Source organism: Thunnus maccoyii, chromosome 2 (genome assembly GCF_910596095.1).
Source record: "Thunnus maccoyii chromosome 2, fThuMac1.1, whole genome shotgun sequence".
NCBI classification, from domain to species: domain Eukaryota; kingdom Metazoa; phylum Chordata; class Actinopteri; order Scombriformes; family Scombridae; genus Thunnus; species Thunnus maccoyii.
Genome location: NC_056534.1, coordinates 38285990 through 38311506, shown reverse-complemented (window position 1 = coordinate 38311506; position 25517 = coordinate 38285990). Strand labels below are relative to the sequence as shown.

General features: G+C 41.5%; 1 protein-coding gene across 8 annotated transcripts in view; it reads left to right on the top strand.

The window, feature by feature from the left end:
• The window catches only part of ptprdb (protein tyrosine phosphatase receptor type Db), a 151350-nt gene that overhangs the window by 90019 nt on the left and 35814 nt on the right, over positions 1-25517 (top strand). For 5 of the 8 annotated variants that reach the window (XM_042429204.1, XM_042429213.1, XM_042429194.1 and 2 more), the window contains exons 6-10: positions 539-688; positions 12091-12236; positions 14624-14765; positions 20407-20595; positions 21898-21906. In XM_042429204.1, the coding sequence (XP_042285138.1) occupies positions 604-688; positions 12091-12236; positions 14624-14765; positions 20407-20595; positions 21898-21906 (571 nt within the window). In that variant the 5' untranslated portion in view covers positions 539-603. The remainder of the gene's footprint in view (positions 1-538; positions 689-12090; positions 12237-14623; positions 14766-20406; positions 20596-21897; positions 21907-25517) is intronic. The other 3 variants (XM_042429249.1, XM_042429240.1, XM_042429186.1) reach the window with 1 other exon arrangement.

The following is a 25517-nucleotide window of genomic DNA, read 5'->3' as shown; positions in this document are numbered from 1 at the left end:
ATCAACCTCTCCATCTTAAAGCCCTTCGTTCCTTTTCATCAATCTGAAATCATGCAGTTTTGACGCACATTGGGAAGAAATCCGGTATTGAAGTGCCGTCTGCTTTGTAGATTGTATAACGGGTAAAAACTACAGCAGACAAATTGAGGCTTTTGCTTCAATAGGAAGATTTTTAAAAATGAACTCTTGAAGCCAGCTGATGTTTTAATGCTAAATGTCTGACATAAGTTGAAACTCATCAACTACTTTGTGAACTCCCTCCTCACACACGCACACACACACACAGACACGAACACACCAAAACACACCTCCGGCAGTGAGTGTATGGTCCTAATGAAGCGAGAAGAGGAGAGGCAGCTGCATAACTGGAGTGTAAGGCCTAGAGGGAACTCACACACTTCAAGTCTGTGTGTGTGTGTGTGTGTGTGTGTGTGTGTGTGTGTGTGTGTGCACAGACTTTATAATGTCTCAGACTCTCTTAATTTTGACTTTGGAACGATTCTAATGACTGTTTTTTCTCTTTTCTCTCTCTCTGCAGGTTGTGAGGGCCTGTTTCTATCGTCCTGTTGTACAGTGAGGCAGTGAGCTCACGGTGGATACAGCATGCATGTGTCGACATATCCCATGATGCACTCTGCCAGTCCAGGCCTGCTCCTCCTCAGCTTCCTCTTCCTCGCTGATGCTGACTGTGAGTCCTTTTCACACTCACGACGCACATACATTTATTTGCACACACACACACATAAAGAGAAACTTTAATACACACACGCAGGGTTTGAATGACTGCTCCACACCTGATATCACATCCCAACTGTACGTGTTTGAGTGTGAGTGTGTTTATGTGTATGTGTGTGAGACTGTATGAGTGTGTGTTGGGTAGCAGGTTTGATACAAGGCCAGCTGTTTTTGTCCATCCCAGTATTACTTGGCATGGAGAGACAGACCACATATGGCAAATCAGATAATTTCCCCACTGCTTGTGTGATTGTGTTTATCTTGTGTGTGTGTGTGTGTGTGTGTGTGTGTGTGTGTGTGTGTGTGTGTGTGTGTGTGTGTGTGTGTGTGTGTGTGTGTGTGTGTGTGGGCGTGATCCCTGACTGTGGCGAATATGTCTGCACGTGTATTTCAGCGAATACACTCACCAGTATCACGGTTATGAGTTGTATCCTAGTTGTGATGTTCACATGGAACATGAAGTAACCTCTGTGATTGATGATTCAACGATTATCCACATCTCCGATAATCTGCTTCTGTCAAGAATATATTTTATGTATTTTCTTTTATCTGCAGTGACTGACTTGTCTCACTTTTGTTTCTGTCTGCCTGGATGCTTTTGCATTTTCCGCGCTCTGCTAGATTTGGCTCGGATGGGAGTGATGAGCGTGGCGAGCAATAATCAAATTATCCGCTATTTAACTAGTGTGTGACTTTCTCTACAGCGTGTAGATCACCATTACATTGTTTATCATATTTTTTGTTTTTTCTGGCTAACTACCACATAACACAAGATGAAGACACACCTACACAGATAGACGATGGTCCGTCATCTGACTAAGTTGTTTAGATGCCAACTTAAGTCTTTATATTAAGATCGGTTTGCGTCTTTTCCTCCGCGTTCTCTGTAATCTCTCTACACTATAACATTAACCATAATTAACCTTTTTTTTGGGGGGGGGGGGTTGTACAGGCATGACTTCACTGTCCATTGGTCAGGTTGAAGATTAGCAATGAGGATTGGAATCTCATAACAGTGGTGATGAAACAGCCTGATTTGAGGTGAAGCTGAGGATAAAACATATGAAGACAGAAGGTGGGAGGACTAAAGGATGGGAAGGAAGAAGAATTAGTCAAGCTCACCACGCAGACTGTTTAACATCTGGAAGTTGTCTTTTGCTCCATAAGTGTAAATATTTGATGGTAAAAATATTTAAAAGAACATGCAGCATGCTCAGTATCGGACAGTGTGGAAAGGAAAATGTAGCTCCGAGCTTGTGGTTGTATGATGCTGAACATATATCATCATCAGCTCTATTACACACACAGACACGTAGCCTACACACAAGCGTGTGACCACACGACTACAGGCTTGAGGCAGCCTTCCTGGTCCTGCAATGTTTTAAAAGTACACAGTGAAAGCACACACATCCACAAACCACTCTTGTTTTCCTTTCAGCCTCCTGCCCTCTCGTCCCCTGTGTAAGTCCCAGGGTCGGCCAGTAAAGGCCCAGTCATCCATCAAAACGATGATGCTCCCAGACTTCCTCAATGAGGGTTAGGGGAGCAGCACAGATGCGACAAGGGTGGAAAGGATTTGTACTTTGTTTCCTCTGTCTATATTTTTCTCTTTCCTCTGCCCTCATCTCATTCGCTGTGACTTCCTCCATTGCTCTTTTCTCGCTCGCTCTCTGCCTCTTCTCGGCACATCCATGTAATCTGGCGAGAAAGGAGGGACAGAGGGCTTGAGGGGGGGAAAGGGAGGAAAGGCTGTTCTTTTCTCTTTTATCTCATTGTGTATGACGTGCAGTGCCTCTTTTAATATCAACAGTAGGGACTCAGAGATTTGAATGTTGAGAATTCAAACAGAGGCTGCTGCTGGGACATTGACGTCTTTCGCGCTCGTCACATGTCCGCATGTTTTGAAACGTTAAATGCACTCTGAAAAATTGCTTCCGGTTGTGTTTATCTTAGCTCAAACTTAATGCAAAATGAATGGAATACATTTTAATCATAATAACATTTTATAAAATCGAGGCTACATTTGAGTTTTACTCTTCCGTGTCTGAGCAGTAGCATCATTTGTTCTTCATGTTTAGAAGCATCATCAACATATATGCTTGATACACAAGTTACACACACACACACACACACACTAGTGGACTGAGGGTATTAAGATGCAATCAGATGGAACAATATCCCATGTGCATAGTTGGAAACCTTGCATGACACTGCACCATATGTGCACTCTGCACACAGGGGCTGGTGTAACAATACAAGCAGCGTGCTGAGCTTTGGGTGTGTGAACGCGTGTTTTGCTTTGTTTCATTTTTTTTAAATTCACATCTCCCTCTTTTACCCTCTCTTCCTCCCCGCCTCTCTCTCTCTCTCTCTCTCTCTCTCTCTCTCTCTCTTACCACCATTTTTGTTTCTCGGTGCGTTTGTGTGCGCGTGCGTGCATATGACATCTATCTGGTGGATTAAGAGTAATGCCCTGATCCTGTCGCAAACTAGGCCACTGCTCCATGTACGCAGTGAGACGCCCCCTGTGTGAGAAGCTGCATCTCTGCGTGTGTCATTCAGGCCGACAGGAAACAATGCAACAACAGGGTTGTTTCTGCTGACCCTCGTTTGCCCCAAAAACAACAAGCTGTCGTCCTTCCACTCGCTGCTTGGAAGGAACAATAAAAATTTTAGCTGAACTACAACTGTAGACTCTGAAGCATTGCTGAGATGCAACCCAGTGCTTCAGTAAGCAGACTGTACATGTTGAAACCAAACAGGAAAGCTCTCTTAATGTCATCACATCATGTGTAGTAAAAGCTGCGTTTTTCCAATTTCCCTTTTTTCCCACAAAGCTTCATGTAAAATAACACACAAGCATCTTTCTGAGAATATATGACCTTTTCATACATGACATATGAGGCCTGTGTACAACACTGGATACACAGAACTGGCTCATGTGGTGACTGATTGACCTGTCAACGTTCAACCATATTGCTAGCACTCGCATGGCCTTGAGGTTAACTGGAATCTGAGAGGTGGTTGGGTCAATCTTCCCACGATGACAGCGTGTCTTTCCTTACCTCAGGAGCCCTTGAGCAAGGCAACAAACACCAACTGCTTAGACAGGAGCCTTCTGGGGTTACCTGTGAGTGTGTCATTCAGCTTTGCCTCAGGCGCTAAGTTCAGGAGTCTATAAAAAGAAATGTGTTCTTCTACAACACTCTGCAGACTCATTTTTTTGTATATCCGCCATCAGCCTAGTTTTTTTATTTGTGTTTTGCTAGATTGTAGATTTTGTCAGCTAATTTTCATTTTAGAAAAATGTGGTTTCACTATTATTTAGTTCAGGTTTAAGTGTATTGTATCTCAGTGTACCCATGTGAGAGGCCCCACGCCTGCACACAAAGCACAGCTTCTGCAGAATATTTGATGCATTTAATTTCCTGAGAGAGAAAAAAAAAAGGTTCCATTTGGTTAAAGTATAGCACCATGGGTTGTTTTAAACATAATAAGGAAGAGAATTTGTAATACATGTGTATCAAAGATGTGTGTGTTTGTGTTTAGAGGCACATGTGCATGTGTGTCCTCATGAGTATGTTTTATATGTATATGTATGTAAGCATGTGTAGCTCTCAGAGCAGACAAGAGATTAGATCACGATAAGTATCTGGTTCCGTGCGAGCGTCGTTGTTGCTGATGGATGAGTTACCATCAGGATGTCACTGGAATGAGATGAAGAGGAAGGGTCGCAGAGATCAAAGGTTTCTGCTCCCGGGGGGATTAGTGAAGGGTGTGACACAAAATCAAGTGAGAGTTAAGTTCTTTTCTTGGATGGATCATGTTTTGTCTCTGTGATTGATTGGTACTCACTCAGGATCCTGGTCGACATTATTGCCCTTAACTGATGTCAACATGTCAACATCTGCTCAGTTACAACCATGATGGAGGTTATTATGTGATTTCTCATGTGGACTGGAGAGTGAAGAGGCCTCCAGTATAACAAAGGTCAGAATACTGGTCAACTCTTTAAAGATCATTTCCAATCAATTAATTGTTAATTAATAATTAATAACAATTACAAAGATATTTAAAATGTGGCTCCAAATACAACAGCTTAGAAAAGACCTTCAGTTAACTATATATGCTACTGCTGTTTTATATTTATTATAAATCCTTTATTATTACCTGAATTTAGATTTTTTTGAACTTCATGATATGCAGCTTTTATAAAAATGTTTTTAAAAGCAGATGAGTCATGGTATGATCAGGTCATGAAAACTCAGCAAATTTAATGCTGAAAAAGCTGAATTGTTTTCTCTGCTGTTAAACTTGTGCACTCGAGGGTCATTTTAACCCAAACAAGAGAAAATAAATCTGCTGTGACGCTGCAGAAAAGTCCACAGTGATGTTAAGTAATTAATGTGAGAACTCTAATCATGCTGAAATTGTCCTTTAATTCCCTTATTTTTAATTAACATGCCACTTATCAACTTAACTGATTTCAGTCATTATCTAAATAATTCATGGTATATTTTCTGTAATAATTCATTGTATTATATTAAAATTCATCGCAAGCAATGATGTTCCAGCACGAGCTCATCCGGAATATGACATTAAACCTTCAAAATAAAAAAGCTTCGTTTAAATGCTTGACGACCTATTTCCATCAACCACAGTGCAAACATCTCTCCGTACAGGGTGACAGAAATGGGTCACGTTACAAACATTTTCAGAAATCATATGTACACAACATTAAAATGCAAATCACAGTTATGTTATTATTTTAACTGCTCACTGCCTCTTCTTCATATTCTGGGTAGAGCTGGGGCACAAACTCAATTCACAGTGACCCTTTGGACTCCCCCAATAAGTTCTCCATCGTTATCTATTAATGTCAATCCGTGAGTGACACAGATTAGACTGAGAGAAGACAGTTCATACGCTCCATGCTGATGAGAGAGAAAACCAATCCCCCCCCCCTTGTGCTGCAGCACCATCCTAAAGCAGTGAGGCTATTAGCAGCTAGCATAGCTGTGCGCCCATCTGTGAATAACAGGATCTGACTGCCGTTAGCTTAGCATTAGCTTAGCAGGTGCACCCGTCTGTGAAGAGGCCTGAGATAGCGTTAGCTTAGCTCTAACTTAGCTGAGCACTGGTCTGTGAGTAATACGCTACGACCAGCACTGAGAAAACCCTCTGTTCATCTTTATGGGAAGCCAGCTCTGACCCAGTAAAGTTGTTTACCCAGTGGGTAGCCCATGTGTTTCTGATGACCTGTGTATAAAAGAAAACCCTATTTGATTAATTCCTCCCCTTGTGTTTCTAACAAATTAACCCTGATTAACTCGGCACTAGCCAGACCCCTGGAGCAGCTATGGTGGGTAAGTGGCGTGCTAATTGGACGTGCATTACTATCGGCAATAAAATTGGCATTTTATCCTATAACTGCATCAGCATTAGAATGATATTGTTCAAGTGAAGCGAGTGATGTCAGCTGGAACCTGCAGACCTCTACTGTATATGCAGACAGAGAATCTACACAGTAACCACAGTTTTATATTAACAGTGATTGAAAAAATTATCCAATACACAGATCTGATTGATGGGCAATAAACTAAACTTTATGAAATATTATATCTTTAATGTGAAGTTTTATCAAAAGTTATGGCGTTTAATTGTGTATAATTCAATTTTCAATGTTGAAGTAGTCCATTTTGCCAAATGTTTTCTAATTAACACGTATGTGTGCTGCAGAAGGATGATAACTGTCTCTCTGTGTTTATTGGCCCCAGCAATCCAATTTCATTTCCAGGACGAAAGAGAGCAGCTGATAATTTGCTCTTAATGTGTCGGTTTGATGTTAATGTGTTTTAAGTTATGGTTCTGGCCAGCTGCCCACCCACTCTCCAGGCTGACTATCATGGCCTTGGCTCAGGCCCCAATATTGGCCTCGTTCCTCAACTTGTCTGACAAGCCTGACTCAGTTCTCATTTAGGGAGTCATCAGCTAACCGCCCACCACCGCGTACAACACTGTGCAGCTGGATCTTTCCCTGGCAAGGACTGTAAATTACTCATTACATGCCTAACTATCAACATGAGCACATGCACGTATATATACAGGAAAATATGAGGCGCACGCACAGATGCTTGGCAAGTTGCAGTGACATCCGGAGCAGCTTTTTCAGATGTGATCAAAACTTCCAACAAACAGACATGGATACTCACAAAAGCTGTTCATGCACATAAACAAATGTCCACACACAGACTGAGAAACACTGAGGATCATCTGGTAACGTGTCCGAAGGGTGTGCACCTCATATCAATCTGATCAGGAAGTTCAATAACCATTTATCCCCTTTTCTCCTCTGAGGGATGATCCACTATTCAACCTGTGAGCAGAAATAGCCAAGCACTCAGCTCAAAAGCATACTCACACACACACACACACACACACACACACACACACACACACACACACACACACACACACACACACACACACACACACACACACACACACTCACACACACACACACACACACACACTCAGGATTAGGATGTCTGGGCTCTCCTGTTTGCTCCTCACACCTCTAACTATTTGTCTTTTTCTAATGAAAGCTCATTCTGTATTCTCATCTTTGATTTTATAAACTGGCGGTAATCCAGCATCTAAGTAGAAGCTTCTTATTTCCATGTTACTTTGATACCTGCAGTATGAGACAGAGCGGGTCCATTCTGTGCTGCTGAGTCCGTTGCTTTTTGTTGATTTGATTTGTTTGGATGGGCCTGTCTGCTTTATGCTTTTTCGCATCAGATCAGCTAAGTAATTGAGGGCGCACAAGATGAAGCCTGAGGGCACATAAATCGCAACGTTTTGCAGAGTTTCGTAAAGGTCTGTAGGAATGAAGAGTTTCGATCTTAAATATATTACACAAATGTCTTGTTTCATTATGATTTCATTCAGTGAACATTAATATATTCAGAGAACAGAATCATTCTTAGATCATTAGATTAGATTCATTTCTAAATGTGGGATTCTGAGGATAAAGACACATCTCACACATGCTGTGTTGCTCAACACATATTCATGAAATTCTCTATGTCATAAAAAATGATGGTTGCCCCTCATTTATCACACTTTTAAAGCTCTATCTTTTACAACCCGAGACATGTTTCTCTCTCGTTCCATCTGTTTTCTCTTCCAAAAATGTACTTTCCATTCTTAAATTTATACAATTTCCCAATCTTAATATATTATATTCGTAAATCATGCTCCCTGAAGGTTCGGGCTAGCATCTGTTCTTACAAACTCGATCTCTCTCGCTGCGTCCCTCCAGGTTAAGACAGCATCTGCCAGCTACAGTATGTCCCTGTAGTCTCCTACACATCGCCATTAGCTTCATTTAGTTGTGCTATTTGTCTTTTAGAAGCTACAGAACTTCCATCACCTCGTTACGGTTTGCTGATTCATTGAAGGAAAGTTTATCCAGAAATGCTGTCATATTTACCACAAGTGAAAACAAAACAGTGCAGTAGCTGGAAGAGAAGCAAAGCAGTGCTTGACATCAGTTCAGCTTTTACTGTATAACAGCTGACATGTTTGCAATATGAAAAAGTCAAAATTATTCATGCTGTGAAATATTTAGTTTAGGACACCGACGTTCTGTGCTATCCAAATGCATTTATTTCACTTCTTTGACTTTCAAAGCACGTTGAATACCAAAAAAAGACACGAAGAAGATCTTTCACCCTGGAATCAAAGTTTATCACACGTCTTCAGCCGTGACTCAAAAGTGGTCCGGAGAGGAGAGCTGACTTTGTAATCCCTGCCATCTGTTGTGTAGATCAGATCCCACTGTATGGCGACCTTTATGTAGGCCACCCTCTGTCCCACACACACACACACACACACACACACACACACACACACACACTGAGAGGGGAAGATTGGAACTGTCTAATTCCATCTAAATCTCTCTCTGTGGTCTCACTCAGTAGTTTCCCCTCACTTCCATCTTGGGTCATATTAAAGAAAGAGAGGAAGGCTGGCGACATGCACGAGCACCTGTGACTTCTGCTAACAGCTCTCTTACTTTGAATGATTTCTCGTATGTTATTATTTTATGTCTATGAAATAATAAACCTGATGGCACCCCCTTCTTCCCCTATAACAACTACTAATATTGGAGTGGCCTTTTGAGCTTTAGCTCCTTTGGCCCAAATGTCAATCCTTAATCCTCCCAAGCAGCACGACTAAAAGACCCTGATGATCTTGGCAAAAGATAGAACAGTCGGCACACAGAGAGGGAGAAAAGAAGAAGAAGAAGGAGGATAGAAGAAGGAGGAGAACATGGAGGATGAATTCAGACAGCGGTAATGGAGAAAAAGTGGTGGAGAAGAAGAAGGGAATCGAGGAAAATGGAATAAAGAAGAGAGCGGATAAAGAGTGGGGAGGAGAGAAATAAGAGCGTAGAGGAATGGGGAGATCGAGTTGGGAGAAGACTAGAGCATACGGTTGCATCTTACCCCCCCCACCCCCCCCTCATTAAGTCAGTCAATGTGACAGGAAGACTTATGTAACACCCCAGAGATGGAAGGAGGAGATGGAGAAAGAGTAACAAGGAGGAGGATGAAAGAGGGAGCAGCTGCAGAGGGGGGGGGGGGGGGGGGGGGGGAATAAGTGATTCAGTGGCAAAGAATTAAGAGTGGGGTACAGAGATAAAGGGGCAAAATATGAGAAAGAGAGAGCCTAAGACAATCAAACATGAGATATATGTAGCGAGGGATCGGGGCGACAAAGATAAAGAGAAGAGGGGGAAAGATAAAAAAAAGCAATTGAAAGATCTACCGTGCCTTTTAGTACGGCTCTGCTGGCTTTACACTTTTCATTTGTTTTGTGGGGGAGAGATTAGCAAGAGGATTAAGAGAGCGATTCTCCCGCTCTTCATTCTTTCTCTTTCCCTCGCTCTTTCTCTCACTCTCTCTCACTCTCAGATGGGCACACCAACGTTTGCACTCGTGCATCACGGACACACATGTAACGGCATGCATGTACAAATAGTGTGCATGGTGCAATATGCATATTACAGCTGCAGTTTTTAAAAAATATTCAATCTGTTCAATTTTTTTGATTAATCATCTAATGTTAAAAACGGTCATCATGATTTCTTAGAGCCCAACATGATGTCTTCACATCGCTTCTCTTGTTCAGATAATGAATCAACACTCTCGACCTGCTACGTACAGACGGCTTCTGATTCCTTAGAGTATGACATCACTCCACTTAAACATGTCGGGTAGAAACAGGTGAGCTGTGACATCATGGAACAAAAGCGTGGAGCCAATCAGAGGACTCATATTCCAAACATCATCATTCAAAGAAGGAGCTCGCTTGTATTGTTCAACCAAGAATCAAAAACCCAAAAACATTTTGTTTATGATGATATAAAACAGAGAAACGCAGCAAAGTCTCACATTTGAGAAGCTGGAATCAGTAAATGTTTGTCATTTCTGGATTGTTTGTTTATTTATTTATTTATTGGTAACGGGTGCAGCGAGTTAGCCAAGAGGCTATTTTTTCATCTGTAGTCCCTGGACAGATGTTACAAAGTCCCCCTATTATAAGATTTAAATGTAATGAGTTAATGAGATCACTTATAATCATGAAGAACAATAATAAAGAGAGAATAGAATATTAATGTTAATAAGACATATAATACAAGACACACAAAACAAGTGGTTGATAAATGATTTAAACGATTATTCGATTTATTTTCAGTCAGTTTATTTAATGAAGTGCACTAATTATTTCACCATTAATGCTGAAACTGCACACACACTCACACAGACACACATACATGTTTCTGTATATGTGCATAAACTGGCATACACATACAGTATGCACACACGCACACACGCACACACACACACACACACACACACACACACACACACACACACACACACACACACACACACACACACTGCTCTATCCAGTCATTGCGGTGGATCTGGCTGGGGGCCAGTGAGGTGTAGAGGCGATTGGGCAGCTTGGGGCTCTCTGGCCATGTTTGCCAGTACATCTGGCTCATTCTCTGTCTCTCGCTCTCTCTCTCTCTCTCTCTCTCTCTCGTATCCACCTCCTGCTCATCTTCCTTTCTTCCTCCACTTCTGGTGTTCATGCTTTCTCTTCCTTACCCATTCTGCTCTCCATCTGTCTCTCTCAGTCTTTCCCTTTATCTTGTTCACTCTCCTGTTCTGTTCTGCTGTCCTATCGACACACACACTCTCTCTTTTTCTCTCCTTCTCTGAACAGCTTAGCTTTTCTCCCTCTCTCCCTCCTTCCTTTTAAACAGCAAAAAGCAATTTCTCTCCCTTTGTCAGGGCAGTTGGCGGTAAGCCCTTAAGTAGGGATTTTCTGGTTTGGCTGGAATGCCATTAGGCGAGCTGGCGGTGACGTGCCGTGACTGACGTACCGAATCTTTTTGATGTCGTGATGTCACAATCCAGCGGAGGCTGTGGTTATGATATTGTTGGCGTCCCCGGAACGAGGGGCTTTAGTGGTCATGTCAGGAGTAAGTCTTCATAAATCCTTTATGGCACAGAAATATTAAGCTTCTTTGGTGGTACAGGGACAGAGGGAAAAACATGGTGGAACGTGCACACACGTGTGCAGAGAAAAAAAAGACGTACACACAGACACAAAGCCTCCCACACACACACACACACCTTTCTTGAAAAACACATGAAGGGGCACACGCACTCCAAGGATTGGTTCACACTGCAACACACATGCCCCAAAACACCCCCAAATCAGTTTTCTACAATGTCCTTTTCAGTAATTTGTGCACGTCCCAGTGACTCTCTTTCAGTTAAACTGCACTCACACACATCTGGTATTTCACACACTCTTCATTTAGTACAACCGAGGTCTCAAACATAAGTGTTACAGATGTGCAAGTGAGAGATTATAGTAGCATATCAGTAGCATATATGTTGCTTAAGTGCATTCAGAAAAACATAATAATCCAGAAGAGAACATGTATGTGTGAATGGTCATTAATATAGTTGTAATGCTGATGTGATTATAAAGAGCATTACATAACTGTCCATCAAAACTTCTGTATCTGCTGTACTTGACATGTGCACACACGCACACGCACACACACACTCACACACACACACGCACGCACGCACGCACGCACGCACACACACACACACACACACACACACACACACACACATGCACACACACACACACACACACACACACACACACACACACACACACACTCACACACACACACACACACACACACACACACACACAGAGCAACAGTCTTAACTTTTGAAACATGTCGCCTCACAGCACCCCCAAGATTCACACGAACCCCAGAAGACCAAACAGGAGTCCAGGGGGGAGTAGCGTCCTTTGTGTGCCAGGCCACCGGGGATCCACAGCCCAAGATCGTCTGGAACAAGAAAGGCAAAAAAGTCAGCAACCAGAGATTTGAGGTACGGTGCTGAGATACTTATCACTCTGTCAACAAACAAATATATGAAGAATGGCTTTAAGGCTGAAACTGTTATTTCTAAGAAAGTTAATTGGCAGCTATTCTGATAATCAATTAATCACTTAAAGGAACAGTTTGACATTTGGGAAATCTGCTTATTGGCTTTATATGAGAAAATTGATACACACATCGATATAGTTTAGTGTAAAGACTGGAAGCAGCTAACCAGTACATAAACACCCAGTAAAACCACAAACTGTCATTTTTCACACAGATTAAACAAACCAAATTGAACGTGTTAATTAGTGAGCTCTAGAGATGCTTTTAGGCCAATTTTTGACCTTGGTCATAGCTGGGCTGCCTGTTTATGCTAGTTTTTATGCTAAGCTAAGCTAACTGTCTCCAGCATGTATGTATTTAGAGAACTGGATACAGCGTTGGAGGCAGAGGCCTGTGGCAAAAGCCTCTTCCCGCTGTAAAGAAATGACCAGGATGAAAACATATGTGCACGCTCTATGGGCCACATGCACCCATGGTGTGACAGCTAACTTGTGGTTTAGCCCTCCGGCTAACTTGAACAGCGAAAACACAATTCAGTTGTGTCGCTTTTCTAAACTTTGTGATTGTGATCGGACTGAATGGATCAAAGTCTGATAGTGAAACGAGTCGCAGGAGTCGTGAATATCCGCTGACTAACAGACGTCTCTTTCACAACGTAAGTCTATAAGAAAAAGTCTTTTTGGGCCAAGTGTGCATCATGTGATGTAATTACACAGTTTGGCCACTATGTCAAGTTTGTTTCAAAGCCCAGAGCTGTTCCTGTATCCAGTTCTCTTTATACATCCAGGTTTTAGTTTTATATTTATCAGACATATCAGACAATAGAGTTATATTGTTCTTATCATCTAGAAATCAAATAAGTGCATTTCCCAAAATGTCAAACTATTGACATTTAAGCTTTCCAGTTTGTGTATTTTCTGCTTTTTTTTGATCTTCCATGATAGCAAGAAGTAAATCTTCTGGGATGTTGGCGTGACAACATATCTGAAGATGTTAGCTTGAGCTCCTGGAAACTTTGAGAGGAATTTTAACTATTTTCTGACATTTTTATAGAAACTAAACAATCAATCAGTTAACCAATGTAATGATTGTTAGTTTCACCTTTATGAGACTACTTTATGTTTAGTTGTTGTATTTTATGAGCCCTGGTACTGTGCATGCTGACTCACTGGTTTACCAGTACACCTCAGAGCAATCATTAATGTTATTAGCTGCACCTTTGCTTTTCCTTTGATGACACATTAAAGAGCTCACTGTAAGAGACGTATTATTGGTACGGTATTAATGCAATGAAAATCAGCATTTGAGTCAATAATGAGCTTTGTGTTTTATTGTCATCATTATATATATATACACATAATAGACAACCTTATCCTGGGAATACAGGAACAACATCTATTAATAGTTTAAATATAGTTTACCTGCTTTTCCTCATTTGTACTCAAAAGGTTACACACCTGTGTGGAATGATATCTACGCAGACTTTCATATGTCAGATGATGCCTCGGGCTACAGTATATGAGATCCTTATATGATCAGCCTTATTAGTTTCCCGAAGGCTCTCACCTTTGATTCATTTCCCACCTCACAAGTCATCGTGGATGGATATGTGGAAGCAGCCTCTCTCTCCCACCCAGTCAGTGTCACCCGGAGCTCAGACTGCTTTTCCACTTTAATAAGTCGAGTTTCCTCCCAGGTTTAAGTTCATCTAGGTGTCTTCCTGTTTGTGATTAAATCACTTGGGGAGATGTTTTATTTTTAATCCACCCTATATAAGCTTAGACTGTCTGCTGTATATTTCTCAGTGGTGTCCTGTCTGTCAAGAGTTGTTGTGCAGGATTTCTTTTTATTGGATTTCAGTCAGCAGAAACAGCATCCTGTTACAAACATGTATTCAACACATGCAAGAGCATTTTAAATGTACAATCAAGTAGTTCTGAAAAAGTTATTACATATCCTTATTATGAAAAGGGCATTTGACACTTCTTAACTATCCCTTCTCTCCATATTTCTCAATTCAAAGTTACTTTTAATCAGTGAAATTAGATTTGAATGTGCGTAGTGATTGATCCTAGACTGTGGATCCAGGTATGCCTTGTGGCTAAAGATTAAGCCTGACTATTACTCTGATGGTTCCCAGGCCCTGTCCCACAAATAATCAAAAACAGTTTTGTCTCTGACAATTACTGCCAACGAGTATGAAGGTAAAATTAAGTCCAGACTGTGAGGCTTGAATATTAGAAGGAGCCCTCTGCTGCTACTGTGTTCGCAGCTCAGCACGATGATGCAAAGCTTGTTGAGTTCAGAGGGTTTTATTCTCTCAAACAGGTGATAGAGTTTGACGATGGGTCCGGCTCGGTCCTGAGGATCCAGCCGCTGAGGACCCCCAGAGACGAGGCTGTTTACGAATGTCACGCCTCCAACTCAGCGGGAGAGATAACTGCTTCCACCAGACTAAGTGTGCTTCGAGGTCAGTGTGAACACAAACACACAAGCTATTTCTGTTTCCACCTAGCTGTCAAGCACAATTCTCAGTTGCTGCTGCGAAGAAAACTACAAATCATAATATTTGGACATGAATCATAAACACATATGGAAAATAGAAAGTCACAAATGTGGTTTCTGTGCTTCATTGAACTGACAAAACATAAACACTGTGATGTTTCCTATATGCTGTTACATCCCTGTACTATAACATACTGTATATGAAGGTATATCTGTGGTAATTAAACATCTAACTTTAACATCAAATGATTATGGGCTGCTCATAAATGGTGATGAAGTTTCTATAGGTAGGTTGTCTTTTGTGTGAAACAGTCAAAGGGGACGTTAACACTAGCTGGAATCCATTAAAGTCATATGTGGTATTTTTCGAGCAACGTTCTTCTTAAAAGGTATTTATGCAGGTGAAATTGGACGCTTGGAGAATGTTTCTTCAGAAGTCGATATACGGTGTATGTAAGCCTGCGTCCACGGCTGTAGATGGTTTTGTTTGTGTTAGCAGAAGTCCATTAATGCAGATAGTGATGTTAGTGTTAGTGGATTCCATTAGGAGAACATTATGTACCGGTAGTTTGAAGCTCAAGAGTGTCTTAGTGAGTGAAGCTGCTGGAGTGTGGATAATCACATCGCCTGCCTTTACAGTGCATGCTTGTGGGGAAAGGACGTGCAGCCTATTGTTCTACCATCTCATCTCTCTCTCTTTCTCTCAGAGGGATAATACACATAATCTACAGTTCTTCCTGTCTACTCTCCTCTCTTTCTGTCTGTGTTTTCATCTTCCCAAGTTCATCCCCTTTTTTTTACATTTCTTTCTCTCTCTGTCTCACTCTCTCCATCTTTTTATAGAGTTTCCTCCGTTTCTCTCTCTCTGTCTCTTATTCTCCGTCTCTCTCTCCACATGCTCTTAGGTCCACTACACAGCAACCTCTAAATTATTCACATCAGACCACTCTTTGCATCTTCTGTGCTGTTCCGCTCCATCCATCCAGAATTCTTCCTGTCTCACATGGTCGTCTCTGTACGTGTATGTGTGTGTGTCTGCGTGTGTGCATGTAGGCGTGTTCAGTTGCGTGTGTGAATCTGTATGTGCTCTCGCTTATGTGTCTCTGCATCTATTTTTGATTTTTCTGCCTGCCTTGATGGAGGCTCGTATCCACTCTGCCCCAACCCTCGTCTTTATCCAAAACATAAGCACTTCTGCACAAACACACACACACAAGCACACATGTATATACTATATATACTGTGTGTGTATATATATATATATATATATATATATATATATATATATATATATATTTATCCTTGATCTAAGACAGTGGGACTTTATGTAGTGATTAGCCTCTTTCTACTCCTCTGAGGAGTCATTGTGTTGTGGATGAATAAGAGGCCACCTGGGAGCAGCTAATAGCTCCTGATAGACTGTCAGTCCAAATGTCAGCCACAAAGTACACACACGTGTGCACCCGCAAATACACACACACACATTCACACACACACGCAGTCTTGTCAGTCATGTCTCCTTGTCTCCCCTGGCTCTGTAAAGACACAGCTCCAGTGACTGACTGACTGACTGTCTGACAGGAGGGATCCAGTGATAAGGTCAGCCAGCTTAATTACTGAGGATTAGAAGCAGGCTAATTGAAATCTTGGCTTCCAGTAAAAGGCTGTGATTGGCAATGGCTGAAATAATAATGAACTTGAGAGCGATTATATTCTTTAGGATCCCACGTACAGTCAGATACTGTATCATTCATGGTTTGGTTAAAGTTGAGTTTATGAAAGAGTCTTGGACCTAAAAGATGAAGTTTAAGGACAATTGAGTTTTCTTACACCTTTGGGTTTATTGATGTAGTTTTGGTGTTTTCATTTCTTTTGGTTCTGATAACCTGCAAACATCTGGGAACATGGTGACATTGATCAGCTGACTGCTTGTGTATCCAGCTCCATTGGACTTTATTGTAGCAGTGAGGTTGTAAAATAACAAGCAGCTTTTTATTTGTAGATAAAATCAAAAGTGAACTAAAGGTGGTTTACAACTAATCAGTGGTCACCTTTGTTAGAAGTATGGCTAACCTTCTCTGATCATCTGAATGACCTGCTGAACTTCTGTTTAGTGATATCGACGGTTCCCAGATCTCAAAAGCAATTAACTAGATATTGATGTTTGTAAAAGCAAGAGAAATGATAGCAAACAACAAAAATAAGCCCTAGATTGTAATAAACCAGAATCATCCTTGAATTATTTCTTACAATATAGATCTTACAGTATATATATTCCTCCTCATCATCAGATACTGCATATATCTTAAAATACTAACATTGTACACAGTATCATAAACATCTGTAAAATCTGTCTGATGATCAAGATTAGACTGAAAGTTTAATTAACATCTCTATCCCAGCTTACTGACCTTTATAATAGGCAGGTGTTGAGAGGCTATTTCCCCTCCGCTGTACTAAGATCATCCTCTTCAGACAGCCTGAACTGTCACTCTCAAGTTGTCGGGTGAAGTTGCCCGTTATGAAGTCTAACAGATATGAGGTTTGCTTTCTCTCTGCTGCCATTCAGTCGTTAAACGGTATTTTACTGTTGTCTACAGATCGCTCACCTGACTTCTGCACTTTGACCTTGATGCTGATTGAACTTCTACATCCTGTTGTTTGTTGTTGTCCATCAGTGTTTTGGTGTTTTGTGTGTTTCTGTCTGGCTACAAACCAATCTCCCTATAAGGGACAATAAAGACACTTTGACAGAAAATGTAACAAAAGAATCACAGATCATAGTAAAGCAGTCAGGCAGGGCTGTTGTGTTGGATTCCAATACATTATACAGGTGTTGATTTTATTGTCCTGAGTCAGTCATGAATGACAGAAACAGGTTTACTTGCAGGTGTACGTATTACACTCAGGGTTTGGGATACAGCAAGTATAAGTTCCCATGATTGTGAGTCCAGAGTTTCAGTCTTCCACATTTACAGATGACAAATCCAGCGAGCGTTGTGTGTGAATTTCATTTTGGACCTTGAATAAAGAAGACAGTGTTCGCACAGCAGTTCCCATGATTGTGAGACCGAGCTTTTCTATGAGCTGTGAAATTATCTGGATCACTCACAGTGGAAACACTGAAGTGGGAGAACGTCCAAATGAAACAGAGGGATGTGTGGAAGGTTCCGTCAACAAGGGAGTGTAGGGTTACGCATCTGCTCTGACCTCAGGGGGTTCTTCACTGTTCACCAGCACGGTCGCACACATGCACGCACGCGCACGCACGCACGCACGCACGCACACATGCACACACACACACACACACACACGCACACACACACGCACACACACACACACACACTCTTAGGTGTTCCTTACACCTGTCCCCATGCTGGACGATGGAGGGCTGCTTATGTGTGTATGTGCATTAGCTCATTCAAACACTTTCACTTATATCACTTTACACCTTTAAAAAAAAAGCTGTGATTTTGTACAAGAGTGTGTGTGTGTGTGTATTTTCATCCAGTATGCATATCTGCACGTGCGAGTTCCTTCACACCCACACGTTCACATCTGCAACTCTGTTCTTAGTGCAGAGGTGTGAGTGGTTGTAGAAGACGAGGGGCAGAGAGAGAGATGCATGATCTTAAGGAGTAGCATTTCTAACTGTTCAGCGCTGTGTCCCACCCCAGGTAGATGAAATAGAATGCATTATTCCTGCCTACGAGGGGCTGGCTTTGAAGTAAGCGTTTGCATAATGAAAGCGGAGAGAATCGGGATTGTTATGCTGTATGGGTCCCTTGTGCTCTCTTTCCTTTTCTGTCTGTTTTTCTTTTACTCTCTCCCTTGTTCTCTCTCTTTTCCTTTCTGTCACTTTGTCTCACTCTATTCTTTTCTATTTTATTCCATTCACTTCTACTCTCTCCCTGTTTTTGTACTTTTGCCCTCCTCCGCCACCCACATAGCCACTCTTCTTCATACAAACACCTTCTCATCTTGTTCTCTTGGTTTATTATGTCCATGTTTCCATTTGTTGGCGTTGTGATTGATTGAAACCGGAGCTGTTAAAAGGCCACACGTGCACTCGCAAAGCTAATGTCTCACGACCCGTTGACTACGGTTCGATGGGCTGCTACCAGAATTAGCATCTCCTTGGCGAGGTTCAGCGCTAGGATTTCCCGTTAATGAGGCTCTGTGTGGTTGAGAGGGATAAAGTCACAAGGGATTGTGGGTAAAATTTTAGGGGAGGGGGGGGGGAGGGGAGCAAAAATGAAAATAGAATGCTTTCTAGATCAAATCCAGTGCAAACGTATGCAGGAAGACTGATTTGTCTTTTCCACTTTATCATGTGTGACTCATGAATGTGAGTGTTTACCAAAGTGCAGCCTTGAACTAAGTTCAGAATTAGTTTCAGAAAGTGTTCTTCTCTGTACCTTTTAGATTCAGAGGCAGAATACAGTATCTGTTCAGTTTGACTGAGTTCAGGCGTCTTTGATCCGCTACCTCCTTGAAGCATTGTCCCCCCCCCCCTCTCTTAAATCTCCCACTTCAGTTGAATGAAGTTGGCCCACTGCCTTTGATTTCCTCTATCGCAGCGGAATGACTCTTCATGTTTGATTTAATTGCCTCAGATGTCTATGAATTCACATTTGAATTGCCTTCCCAAAAGGGTGCGAGTCCCAGTGGATCTGTCTTTATTGGACTCGCCTATTTGATTCATGCAATGGGTGAGCTTCCACACAGAGCTCTGTGCAATAGACGGAGGTTGACAAAAAAAACTATTGCTGAACTGCTGCCGTTTCCCAGCAGAATAGAGAGTATTTGATTTTTCACTTGACTCTTATTCGTACAGCAGTTGCCTAAAGCTTCAGCAAAATAGTTTGTCAGGTGGAATGAAATGTTACTTATTCTATTTGACCTCACTATTGGATTCTTTAAAAGTCGTGCCTTAGGGCTCAAGGCTGATGTGAACCATGTTTTGACTCTAAATTGAATCTAAATTTTACCTTTAAAACTCTTTTCACAATGAATGAATGACAAAACCCACCTGGTGTCAGTTCACTGCTTCACCTGTGTTTCTTCATATATGAGAAATTATCTCTTTTATTAAATGCACACTGTCTGTTTTAGATTTCACAGGTAATAAACTCAAACACACATTGTCAGAACAAGCAGAGGAAACCATGGAGCAGGAATGTTGAATGAATTGATGCTAGTTAGAGTTAATTACCTGCTGGTCTGTATGCAGGGAAGCTGCTGGTAGGTTTGGGTCTCAGGTGATGAAGAATCAGTGACTGGCTACCTGACAACATTCAAACTATAACAGTAAATGTGAGATCTGGTTGCAGCCATGACGAGGTGATGTGGTTTATGTTTTAATGTGAAGGCTGACAGGACGTTCTCGTGCACACGGCTTTGTGTGAAAGTCCTCCTGAGGATGAAGCTGAACATTGTAATATTCCCATCAGGATATTATCCAGCTTTATCCTGTAGGGAAGGCAATTCTGTCTAATCCTAATACATGTGGACGTCCTGTTGGCTTATACAAAGAAGTGAAACACGGAGCTACTGAGTTAAAGATGTGAGTAATGTCTACCTCTGTTTGTGTTTAATCCTCACAGAGGACCAGCTGCCCTCGGGGTTCCCCACCATAGATATGGGTCCCCAGCTGAAAGTGGTCGAGCGTTCTCGGACCGCCACCATGCTTTGTGCTGCTAGCGGCAACCCTGACCCGGAAATTACCTGGTTCAAGGATTTCTTGCCGGTCAACACATCCAATAACAACGGACGAATCAAGCAGCTCCGCTCAGGTAACCAATAAGTTTATCCTTCACTTCTTTTCTTTCTCCTTCAATCCTGGCTTTTATTTCCACCTTAAGATTTTCCCTCCTACTTTGCTTTTATCCCTCTTTCAATATCCACTCCCTCTTATCCCCCCTCTGTCCTTTACCCCTCCCCAACCCATTTTTTTATATTTCTGTTCCTACAAAGCTTCTGTTATTCTTGCCCTCGTTCACCCCTTCCTTATTTCTGTTCCACACCCCTCCTGCCATGGTTACTGGCTGTGTTTCTCAAATGCCCCTCTCTGCTGCTGCTGTGGTATGAGTTGACTGTGAATAGTTGCCAACCCTTCTAAACTCTTCAAGGCCTTTTAAAAGTGAACTCAGCGCCTCCCAACTTTCTCCGCTTTTCTCCCAAACTCTCTGAGGTCTTCCCGTGCAAATCACCATTACGGAGGGTTTAATTTCTCACTTGCTAAAAAAAAAAAACATTATAAAATATTTCTAACAACACGCATCAGTGCGCTACTTGTCTATTCATATCTCAACACATTTTTCTGCTGACAGAAGTTGAAAGGTAAACTCAGGTGATGGTGGCATGCACTGAGAGAATGTCCTCTCTCTGATAGCTCACTGCTGTGACTAAACAAGCAAATAACCTTTTTTTTCCTTATTTTTTATAAAGTGTCTTGCGTGGGGGTGAAATGGACATTGAATCCACATTATCTGAGGGAATACATTGACAGAAATTGTTAAATTCAAAGACAAATTACTTGGAAAAACACACAGAGAATAAATTCTGCTCCACTCTCTTTTTTTTTCTAAAGCCACAGTAGTGTAACTTGTCGTAGCTTCTCCCCCCCCTCTCTCAGTCCCTCTCTCAGTCCCTCTCTCAGCCCCCCTCAACTCTGGACCCAAAACCCTTTTCTTGTGATTAGACACCCAACTCTCTGGCTTCTTTATGGAAAACAACCTTTTTGCTTCTATCCCAGTTTTGTTTTTTGTTGTTTTTTAATTATCTGGCTCAACCCTCAACTTCCTGCTCAGATTTTAATCTTTATTTCACAAAAACAGAATTTGTTACAATGCTTAAGATGTAAAATATTTGGTATGTTAGTCTTTCTTTTTCAATGTGATGAATACAGAATAGTTGACTTTTACGATTCTTTCAAGCAAAAAGTTGTGTGTAGTAGATAATCAATATCCTTGACTCTTTTTTTGGAGTTCCAGTGCTTTTCAAGGTGTTTCTACAACTCCTCTGTGTAACCAATGGTCCCATTATAATGCCATGTCTATGCTGTTTCTTTTCTCTTTGTATCTTTTTAACCACAGAGTCCTTTGGTAAGTGCTTCTGTTCAGAGGCCCACACCCTCACTGTCCACTCTTCTATATACTGTATTCACTAATGTTGCTACTGTTGCTGCTGCTGCTGCTGCTCACCTTTACAATGTTGAGGTGTTATTAAAATGCATGGCATGCATTTTACTAACAGCCACACTGGTCACACACACACAGATTCAATGTACCAAAGATGCACACACACAGAAACAAAGACAAGACACACAGCAATTTGACAATAAGCCTGCAGGCACCCATACATCGTCTTGGTTAAAGTAACATTCAAAGTAATATACAGTACACACACATGGACACGCACACACATAAACACTGACACGTATCTCTGTCACCCTAGACGTAGCTGGCCTCACCCTCACCTGTGCACCTGCAGCCTCTCCACACCCAAAGACTTATAATAACTTTCTCCTCACACTCACCTATTTACTTTTCCACTCCTTCACTTATTCAATTATTCTTCCCCTCACTCACTCACTCACTCTGTCATTCACTCACCCACTTACTCTCTTCTCCGCTCTGCTGTATAGAGTTACTGGTCAATAAGCCATCAACTGAAGATGGCTGTTAGGTAGGCCTCTAGTGGAGCCACTGGAAGGAAATCAATGGCTACCAGGCTTCAGGCTTCTAGACACTGTCTGTAGAGTACAGTGTAGTATTTATATCTAGATAACCTGGTTACTACTGCATACAAGCAGTGGACTGATTGTGGACAGTTGTAGTTTTTTACATCAGTATAACAAACAACAGACAAGTTTGACAATTAAAGAAAAAATCCACCTTTCAACACTCTTAAACTGTTATATTCATATTTTGGGGGAAATTAACAGTGAATTGTTTCCATTTGACCTTCACTTTAGTCAGATTTCCTTCATTTCCCACAATGCTGTTCAACCAATACTTGAGAATATGCCCTGGATATATATACATATCTAATGTGTGTGTGTGATCTATAGCTAAGACAAAATCAGACTTATACCTCTTTAGACTTGAAAAGTCAATTAGTTGATTAACATCAAATTAATTAGCAACAATTTTGATAATTGAATAAATTCTGAACATTCTGTGTTTTCAGCTTCTTCAATGTGTGTTTTCTCTCTCATCTTTAGCCTTTAACCATGTCGGTTTTCTTACATTTTACCGGCCCATCATTAATTGATTCATTGATTAATTACGAAAATAATCTAGAGATTAATTAATAATGAAAATTACTCAACAGCTCTTACAGAAGACGTAACATTCTGGCCTGTGTGGTTGCTACTGTTAGCAGATGGAAGTCTGAACAGTTTGACTTTTCCTTTGAGTCTGGGAGCTGAGACACCAACATGACATTTCCTACTGATGTTTGAGATTGAGAGAGATTGTTGAACATTTCTCTGCTATCAGACTCGGTCGTAGTCGCGCTGCAGACATTCTGACGTGATGTCACATCGTCTACCTTTTGCCAGTTATTGGGGAGAAACACATACAACACCAGGAGTATTGGAGGGTGGATTTTTCCTTCAGGAACAGATGTACGTAATACATTTGCAGACCATTCTACTAGCAGGATTAGACCTGGTTTTGATCCACATGGGGGACAAGTGCAGGTTAAGACTCAGCATTAAGTGTACTTAGAATCCCAGATGAGTGCAGGGCAGACACTACCCTCCTCCTACAGCCACATCTGCCCCTGTTACAAGTCAATGAAGTCAAATCAATGAGCCATCTCCTTATAGCTCTGTCACTGTCTGTCACTCTGTCTATCTAGTATCTGTCTTTCTCTTCTCAGGCTTTATTTATTCTGTCTTTTTCTTTTTTGCCTCTCTTCCTCTCGCTCTCTAAGAATCTATATTTTGAGTCTTTCTCTCTAATTTGATTCTTCTCCTTTACAAGTTACTCCCCCAGTTCCCTTCTTTCAGTATCCCTCCCTGCCTTATCCCCTTTTCCCCCTTCTGTGGTATACTAACATTTTCTTCTTCTTCTCCTTCTCTAATCTCGTGCATTCATTGCCCACTCAGGTGGCACGCCCATACGAGGTAAGACTGCTGGGAGGACCAACATGACACAGTGGCCTGATTCCATTCCAGCCCCCGGTTCCTACTTGTCTCGTAGATCTGAAAAACAGCTCTGGATGGGTTAATCAATATGGCTTCAGTCCAAGACTGGAGACTCATGCCGTATTGGTAAAACTCATCCAGCTGCCTCAGATCTGCAGTAGGTGCGAGGGGGGGGGGGGGGATTGGAATTGAGCAAGCAATTCATTATACTATGACTTTTAATCACCTCCCCTCTTCTCGTCTTTCATCCTCTCTGCATCCTTTCATTTTTCCATCTCAGCCTCAACGTTCAGTCTATAATACAGAATCCATAGCCTCCCTCCTCTCCATGTTGTGATCTCTCTTCTGTCGCCATCACTTTAACATCATGTAGCTACTTTGTTTTCAGTCTAAAGCATGATGTGTTTATAGCTCGGGTTTATTTCTTTCTTGCTTAGTTTGAGGTGACAAAGCATTCTCTCACTTTTACCTCTGTTTGTTTGCTTCTTTAAGTTTTTTGTGACCTGATTTTCTTTCATTTTTTCTCTTTTTTTTTTTTTCTTGTTTTTTTTTGGGGTCTTGACCTGAGCTCGACCCGCCTCTCCTTCTACCTTGTCTATATTTGCCCAATCAAACGTCCCAGTTTTGTTTTCCCTCCCAGCTGTTATTCGCTCAGCCTGAAAAGTCCAGATGGCGACGACTCAGACACACTTGCAGACATTAGTGTGCTCACACACAAACGTGCACATGCACACACGCACACACATTTCCTCATGACTTTTTTACCATTACTTTCTCTTTTCTCTCTCATTACTGATAAAAAGCCCCAAACAACCACTTTTTTGATAAAGTTTTTATGGGCGCTTTTTTGCCTTACCACACCATCTTTAAAGAACCTCTGGTTGACTTTTTTGACAGTTTTTCTACTTTCAGGGAGCGAGAAAGCGTCGGTCCCTTCCCAAGGCTTTGCGTATGTCGTTCTTTTTTTTTTTATCTGTTGGCCTTGATGGAGGTCAGTTGATGTCTTTACCTCCTTATTGGGTGTGTTTTTAATGACATCACACTCCTGATCCCACTGGTGGATCTGAAAAAGGTTGGGGATATCTTATTGCCGTGGCGACAGCTTTGTCACGTTTTATCCTTGCAAAGTGAAACATGATTTGCTCCCTAATATAACTGCATCTCAATTTACAGCAAAGAGTTTTCAAAATACTGGATTTGTGACTGGATTTCTCAACATTTTGGCTGCTTGGTTTATTTGTTTCTGCCTTTGCATGAAGAACATTCTCCGTTTTTGTAGACTTTGTATCAGTGCATTTTTTTGTTTTTGTTTTTGTTTTCCTCTCATTTCTTAATCAGGAAGCTGAGCCTTGTTTTGGGCAGATTTTTGCTGACACTGGTAGAAACTTGTTAATGTCTCCTTATTGATTTGGCTTTTTTTTTAGTACCTCAGAGTTCAGTTTTTGCTGAAAAAGCCCTCAGACTCATTTACCCTTAATGCAGCTCTTACCATTTCTATGTTAATAAATAATGCACTATACCCAATTATCTGACATCTTTTGTTTGATCACTCTCTCTTCT